The sequence below is a fragment of the Bos indicus genome, chromosome 10 (genome assembly GCF_029378745.1).
Source record: "Bos indicus isolate NIAB-ARS_2022 breed Sahiwal x Tharparkar chromosome 10, NIAB-ARS_B.indTharparkar_mat_pri_1.0, whole genome shotgun sequence".
Taxonomy (NCBI): domain Eukaryota; kingdom Metazoa; phylum Chordata; class Mammalia; order Artiodactyla; family Bovidae; genus Bos; species Bos indicus.
Genome location: NC_091769.1, coordinates 66,316,032 through 66,323,756, shown reverse-complemented (window position 1 = coordinate 66,323,756; position 7,725 = coordinate 66,316,032). Strand labels below are relative to the sequence as shown.

The 7,725-nt window shown below is 55.6% G+C and overlaps 1 protein-coding gene across 6 annotated transcripts; it reads left to right on the top strand.

Annotated features, from left to right (window-relative positions):
- The first annotated feature begins 340 nt into the window (after positions 1-340).
- On the top strand, positions 341-7,436 carry BMP4 (bone morphogenetic protein 4). Of its 6 annotated transcripts, none has more exons than XM_019968928.2 (4): positions 341-635; positions 3,769-3,893; positions 4,956-5,335; positions 6,297-7,436. In XM_019968928.2, exons 3-4 carry the CDS (start codon positions 4,963-4,965, stop codon positions 7,151-7,153), a joined length of 1,230 nt encoding a protein of 409 aa, XP_019824487.2. In that variant the 5' UTR covers positions 341-635; positions 3,769-3,893; positions 4,956-4,962; the 3' UTR covers positions 7,154-7,436. The 6 variants fall into 6 exon arrangements, with proteins under 6 accessions (XP_019824487.2, XP_019824484.2, XP_019824485.2 ...); XM_019968925.2 differs by having other exon boundaries at positions 349-425; positions 5,009-5,335; XM_019968926.2 differs by lacking the exon at positions 341-635 and adding an exon at positions 2,704-2,784 and having other exon boundaries at positions 5,009-5,335.
- The last annotated feature ends 289 nt before the right edge of the window (positions 7,437-7,725 follow it).

The following is a 7,725-nucleotide window of genomic DNA, read 5'->3' as shown; positions in this document are numbered from 1 at the left end:
GCAGTTACTCCTAAAGTCAGGGAAGCCCAGACTCCCATGGGTATTTTTGGAAGGTACTGCGACTAGTCGGTGCATGCTTTCTAGTACCTCTGCACGTGGTCCCCAGGTGAGCCCCGATCGCTTCCCAGAGCTGGACACAGCGGCGTCCCAGCTCGGGCGGCGGCAGCGGCGGACTCCGGCGCTGACTGGGTTTCCGGGACCAGGGCCTGCGAGGCGAGGCCCGGCGGCTGGATGGGAGGATGTGGGCGGGGCTCCCATCCCAGAAAGGGAGGCGAGCGAGGGAGGAGGGAAGAAGGGAGGGGCTGCCGGGGAAGAGGAGGAGGAAGGAAAGAAAGAAAGAGAGAGGGAAAGAGGAGGAAGAAGATGCAAGAAGGCAGAGGAGGAAGGAGGGGGGAAACGGGAGCGGAGCTCGGCCCGGAAGCTAGGTGAGTTTGGCATCTGAGCCGAGGGACCCGAGCCTGCGACGTCGCTGCTGATCAGTGCTGAGTATCTCGCCTCTCTCCCTGATGGGATTCCCGTCCGCGCCGTCTCGAGCCTGCTGCGCCCCAGTCTTCGGCCCTCGCCCAGGTTCACTGCAGCTGTTCAGAGGTCCCCAGAAGCTGCTGCTGGCGAACCCGCTACTGCAGGGACCTATGGTGAGCAAGGCTAAACCTGGCGAAGGGCGGAGTGGGGTGCTGAGGCGCATCCTTGAGGGGAGAAGTAGGGGATTCTGGTTGTGGTCGAGGCAAAATATGTTACCCCCGCCCCCCAAAGGTGGTACTAGAGGTTACTAGAGGTAGGGATGCTGGTGCTGAAAGACACTTCCATATACACTTATTGCCTCTGCCCCGACAACTTTCTCCGTTCGGTAGCCCCGGGCGACTTCACCGTTTAGTAGGTTCGGGACAGGAAAAAAGGGGAGAGGAGAAGCCTTTCGTTGGAGGTCGTTGGGAAAGACTATGGGATCTTAAGCGGAACATGCCGCTCGTGGACTAGCATTTGCGACTGTCCGGCGGGAAGAGTCGGAGAGAAAAGGGAGAGGTGGCTCTGAGGTCCGGAGAAAGTGAGGGGATTGAGGGGCGTCGAGGTGGAGAGAGAACACCTAACCTGGGCTGGTTCGGTGGTGGGAAGCGCAGTTCTGCGGTTTCTGGAGCGTGCGCGCCGCCGGAGGGCTGCGTCTAGGGGAGTGTCACCCAACCCAGCCAGCCCCCAGTAGGCGAAAGCCCCTGAGCGCAGGCGAACCGCAGTTGCCCAACACGCCTACTCCACGAGCTATTCTCGTGGAGTTGGAGCATCCAGGGAGTCGCTCTTCCATCATTTCATGGTGTAGGGTCTGTCGGGACGATGGCCGGGATGCTAGCCGCTCTGGGGATGCAGGTTCCTGGGTTGTCGTGTCCTTCGGAGAGTCGCTGGCAATATGCACATCGGACGCACTGCTCTTACTGGCCCTCCCGGCCCAAAGCCGACGGGAGAGGGTCCTGGGGTTCTCAGGTCCCTGCAGACCCCTGCCCGCGGGAGCTGGGCCAGCGGCCTTAGACGCTTCCCGGGCACCAACTGGTGGATGGTTAGCATCGCGTTTTATGAGCTGAAGTCTTTGTGAGACATTAAAACCTCGAAAGACATTGAGTTGGTAAACTGAGGCCAGCTCTGAACAAACTTTGGAGTTAGGAGAAAACTCGAGCAAGAAAGGAAAAGACAATTGCCACAAGATCCATCCCAGACCCCCAAGAAAAATTTCTGGAGACGAAAGTGATTTTCGGCTTTTATCTCTTAATTAAGAAAATTGGGGGAGAAAAATGTGATTAGAGAAGAATCCTTCTGAATCTGACACTGAAACACAACTCCCTCTTCCCCAGGTTTCTGGGTTTTAGCGCAGCGCGCTCTCGCGCGGCGCCCTGGAAGATTCTTAGGGTCGGACGATGGTCTGGGGACTGCGGGGCTCCCACCCTTTCCACTGTCCCTTCGCCCGCGGGGACCGGCCCTTCTTCGTCTGCTTTTCCCATTTCTGGAGCTCCTCCCACGGGCATTTTGAGGGGTCTAGGCGTCTCAAAACTCTTTGCTCTTCCAAACCCTTTCGCAGTCAGCCCCAGCCGTGGCTCGGGAGCGGGAAAACCTAAAGCCGGTCAAAAAGCAGCGCGACTCTCGCCGGGTGTGGACCGTCGCGCAGGGGCGCCAGCGGCCTCCGCAACTCGGCCAGCGCGGTGTCTGGCGGCGCTGGGCAGCCGCGGCCGGAGAGAGGGCTAAGCGCTTGATCCTTTCCCCCTCTTCCTCCAAGTGCCCCCAAGTTTGCGAGGGAGAGTGAGGTGGGCAACTTGAGCCCTTGAGCTCTGAAGCGACCCGAAGCAGCATCTGGGAACAACCCCAGGAAAGGGCAGCCGGTGCCCTGCGCTTTGCAGCGGGAATCGTGGGACTCAGGACCCTGGGGCGGGCCGGGCTGCCGCAGAATTGCGTGGGTCAGGATTTTGAAAAGGCCCCGGGCTGCCGCAGTTGGTAGGTCAGGTTTTTTTATTTCTTCTTCTTCTTTTAAGGCCCCTGTGCTGAGCGACCCACGCATGCAGCCTCTTCGGTTAGAATCAGAACCCTAGTAATTCCTTGAGCTGTGGGTTGGTAAAATTCTTGAAGAAATATTTGCTGCGACTCTGCAGCTGGTGCAAAGGAGGAAGGGGGTGGGGGGAGGAAGTGGCGGGGGAGGAGTAGTGGTTTAAAAAAGACGTGCTGGGGAGAGAGCGAGAAAGAGAGACGCAGACGCAGAGGTCGAGCGCAGGCCGAAAGCTGTTCACGGTTTCCACGACTCCTGGGAATGCGGTGGGATTTCCTTTCTGCGGCGGGTCGGGAGTTGTAAAACCTCCGCGACCTTGAGACCTGAAACATGTGATGCGCCTTTTCTCAGGAGATGCCTCTTTACGAGTCTGTCGCGAGCCTTGCATCCCTGCGCCTGCCGCCGTGCCTTGAATGGCCCGCCGACCACTTTGGGGATTTGCTTTGCTTGACGGGGGATCGCCGTAGTGCGGAGTTTTTCTCCGTAAAGGAACGGGAGGAAGGAGCCTAGCGGCGGCTTTCTCACCACCTTCCCACACCGATAACCGCCTAAATATCTCCCCCTCCCGTCCCGCGCGACAGGGTCCGCAGCTTTGGGCTGGGAGCTAAAGCGGCTGTCCAGTTCTCGACATTCTCAGGCGTTCGCCAGGGGGTTACTAGCTGTCACTGGGAGCAGTATTTGGCCTCTCCGAGACCCTGGGGAGGAAGTGGGGTGCGCGCGGCGTGTGTGTTTGTGTGTCCCTCAGCGCTTTCCTTTTTAAATGACCCTCGGTGTTGAGGCTTTCGGCGGCTGAAACTCCCCGGCCCCCTATCCCGGCCCCACTGGAGGCGGGCTCGCGCTGAAAGGCGCAGCCCCTACGGTACTCCCCAGACCCTTGGCTTCAGGCCGCTGGCACGAGGGCCCAGCCCGACGCCCCGAAGGCTACAGGTAGGGGCGAGGACCACGTCCTCCACGCGCCGCACCCAGACACCCGCCGAGGGCTCCGCAGAGCGCCACGGCGAGCTCCTCCCGGACCGCTGGAGGTTTGGGGCTGCGGGCGGGGAGGCCGGCCTCTCCGGGAGGGGGTGGGGCCCGGGGCGGGAGGGGTTGGGGGCGGGGGCGGGCGCGCGGGCCCTTTCACCGCCCGCCTCGGGGAGGGCGGGCTCCTCCGTGCGTGGGGCGGGGCCTCTGCGCTCACGTGACTCATAGGGGCTGGAAGAAAAACAGAGTCCGTCTGCGCCAGTCTCATTATATTCAAATATTCATTTTAGGAGCCATTCCGTAGTGCCATCCAGAGCAACGCACTGCCGCAGCTCCTCTGAGCCTTTCCAGCAAGTTTGTTCAAGATTGGCTGTCAAGAATCATGGACTGTTATTATATGCCTTGTTTTCTGTCAGTGAGTAGACACCTCTTCCTTCCCTCTTCCCGGGAATTCACTCTGCCCTCCCCACCCGCGCTCGCCTTGTGTCCCTCCCGTCGGACCTTCCTTCCAGAGTCCACACTCTTCTTTCTGGCAGCGCTGTCGCTTTCTTCTAGGCCGGGCAGCCACTGCGCTCGGAGCCTACCGGTTCTGGTTGAAGTGCAGCTTGCTCCACTGGCTCTCTGTCTGATCACTGCGTTACAAGAAAGGGGAGCGAGAAGGGGCTGAACAAACGGAAAGTCCTCAGTCGGGGGAGTTGACCGCCCCCCTCCCCACATGACTGGGAGCACCCAGTGCCCCTGTGGCGCGCTCCTAGCTGCTTGTCAAAACTCACAGAGGTCGCCCTTGGAATCATCCCCTCCCACACCCCCTTCCCTGGGAGTGAGCGAGAGGGCGCGATCAGATGCTTTTTGCTGGGCATTTCAAAACTCCTCAGCCACAGTAAAATAAACCCTCTGGCCACTCGGTACGCTCCCAGATCCTGCCGCCCCGTGTCTTCACCCTGCTCCTGCTTCTCTGCTTTCCCTCCCTCCGAACCAGCTGGAAGTTGTGGAAGTCGGGCTAGGAAGGGCGGAGGAAGAAGGGGGGTGGAGGAGAAGGGAGAGAGAGGCTGAAGGTCTGAAGTGGAGAGGAGAGCGCTGGCATTTGAACTCTCCCTCCCCCACCCTTCTTTACCTTCTCACTGTTAACTGTTTATCCCTAAAGAAGCCAAGCTGAGATCATGGCTCAGATAGCAGTTGGGACAAAAAAAGATTAACAGGATGGAGGCTATCTGATTTGGGGTTATTTGACTGTAAACAAGTTAGACCAAGTAATTACAGGGCAATTCCTACTTTCAGGCCGTGCATGGCTGCAGCTGGTGGTGGTGGTGGGGGGGGGTGTGTGTGTCAGAGGAAGACACAAACTTGATCTTTCTGACCTGTGTTACTTCTGGACCCTCTAGCTGTAGCTCTCCACGCCTATGCAGAGACATCTCTATTTCTCTCTAGTTATTGGTGTTTATTTATTCTTTACCCTTCCACCTCCTCCCCTCCCCAGAGACACCATGATTCCTGGTAACCGAATGCTGATGGTCGTTTTATTATGCCAAGTCCTGCTAGGAGGCGCGAGCCATGCTAGTTTGATACCTGAGACGGGGAAGAAAAAAGTCGCCGAGATTCAGGGCCACGCGGGAGGACGCCGCTCAGGGCAGAGCCATGAGCTCCTTCGGGACTTCGAGGCCACACTTCTGCAGATGTTCGGGCTGCGCCGCCGCCCGCAGCCTAGCAAGAGCGCAGTCATCCCGGATTACATGCGGGATCTTTACAGACTTCAGTCTGGGGAGGAGGAAGAGGAAGAGCAGATCCAGGGCATCGGTCTGGAGTATCCTGAGCGCCCCGCCAGTCGGGCCAACACCGTGAGGAGCTTCCACCACGAAGGTCAGTCCCTTACCTGGAATCTGGACTGGGGTGGGGCAGTGGAAGCTGTGGGAAGGCGAGGAGTTCAGGTTACATCAGAGCCCCAAATCCAGGAGACTGGGAAAAGAGAGCTGCTTACCTTCAAGAGTCTCCAGAGCTGTGGCTGAATTTATTTTTTGGAGACAGAAGGGAAGGGAGGGGTCGGCGAGAAGGGAATGACACCACTCAGACGTGGGTTAGCCCCTGCGGTGTGTTTTTGCTATATCAAAGCCTTTTATGCCAGGTTTTCTGCCTTTTTTTTTTTTTTCCAAAGCACCTACTGAATTTAATATTACAGCTGTGTGTTTGTCAGGTTTATTCAATAGGGGCCTTGTAATCCGATCTGAATGTTTCCTAGCGGATGTTTCTTTTCCAAAGTAAATCTGAGTTATTAATCCACCAGCATCATTACTGTGTTGGAATTTATTTTCCTCTCTGTAACATGATCAACAAGGCATGCTCTGTGTTTCCAAGATCGCTGGGGAAATGTTTGGTAACATACTCGAAAGTGGAAGAAGAGGGAGAGGGTGGCTGTGTGCATGTTCCCTCCTGCCTCTGCTCTGTTGGCCCCTCTTCTTCTTTACAACCACTTGTAAAGAAAACTGTGTACACAAAGCCAAGAGGGCTTTAAAAGGGGAGTCTGATGGTGGTGGAGTAAGGAGTTGACACATGGAAATTATTAGACATGTAAAGGAGGTTGGGAGATTCTGTCTTTGGTGCTTGCTGAATGCTAGCTAGGCTTGGCTGGTCTGCTCACTGCCTCATTTATCTGCTCTGTGAAATTAAAGGTATGCTTATTTCTCCCAAATAGGCTTCCACTATAAACAGAGTTCACTACTCATCACCCAACTCTTAGCTGTTTCTTGACTTTTCAGTCTCTGAAAAAGCTCATTTGCTTTTTTTCTCTGTTCTCTTATTTTTTTTCCTCCCCAATGGTGCCTAGAACATCTGGAGAACATCCCAGGGACCAGCGAAAACTCTGCTTTTCGTTTCCTCTTTAACCTCAGCAGCATCCCAGAGAACGAGGTGATCTCGTCTGCCGAGCTTCGACTCTTCCGGGAGCAGGTGGACCAGGGCCCTGACTGGGATCAGGGCTTTCATCGTATAAACATTTATGAGGTTATGAAGCCCCCGGCAGAAGTGGTGCCTGGGCACCTCATCACACGACTACTGGACACAAGACTGGTCCACCACAATGTGACGCGGTGGGAAACTTTTGATGTGAGCCCTGCAGTCCTTCGCTGGACCCGGGAGAAGCAGCCCAACTATGGGCTGGCCATTGAGGTGACCCACCTCCATCAGACACGGACCCACCAGGGCCAGCATGTCAGGATTAGCCGATCGTTACCTCAAGGGAGTGGGGATTGGGCCCAGCTCCGGCCCCTCCTGGTCACCTTTGGCCATGATGGCCGGGGACATGCCTTGACCCGACGCAGGAGGGCCAAGCGTAGCCCCAAGCATCACCCACAGAGGGCCCGGAAGAAGAATAAGAACTGCCGGCGCCACTCGCTCTACGTGGACTTCAGTGATGTGGGCTGGAATGACTGGATTGTGGCCCCACCAGGCTACCAGGCATTCTACTGCCACGGGGACTGCCCCTTTCCACTGGCCGACCACCTCAACTCAACCAACCACGCCATTGTGCAGACCCTGGTCAACTCTGTCAATTCCAGTATCCCCAAAGCCTGTTGTGTTCCCACCGAACTCAGCGCCATCTCCATGCTGTACCTGGATGAGTATGACAAGGTGGTTCTGAAAAATTATCAGGAGATGGTAGTGGAGGGATGTGGGTGCCGCTGAGATCAGGCCTTCTTTGGGGACACACACACACACACACACACACACACACACACACACATCCCATCCACTACTCACCCACACACTACACAGACTGCTTCCTTATAGCTGGACTTTTATCTTAAAAAAAAAAAAAAGGAAAAAAAAATCTAAACATTCACCTTGACCTTATTTATGACTTTACGTGCAAATGTTTTGACCATATTGATCATATATTTTGACAAAATATATTTATAACTACATATTAAAAGAAAAAAATAAAATGAGTCATTATTTTAAAGGTAAACTAAGTTCTTTTTATCTTCAATTCTTTCTCTTTTCCTACACTCTGTCTCTTTTGGAGGAGATTTTTTTCTGTTAAGGTGGGGTTGGGGTACAGCAGAGGGTGGTACCTGGGGGTGGTTAAGTTGGAAGACAGGAAGTAGAATGATGGTGGAGGATGGGAATCGCCAGGGTGAATTGTTCTCCACTTCTGTTTAATGTTAACAAGGATAAGGAGGCAGCACCCTCTCCCATCTGGATGGCACATGCCTTGGAGAAACAGTGGGATGAAAGGAGTAGGCTGGATTAAAGAC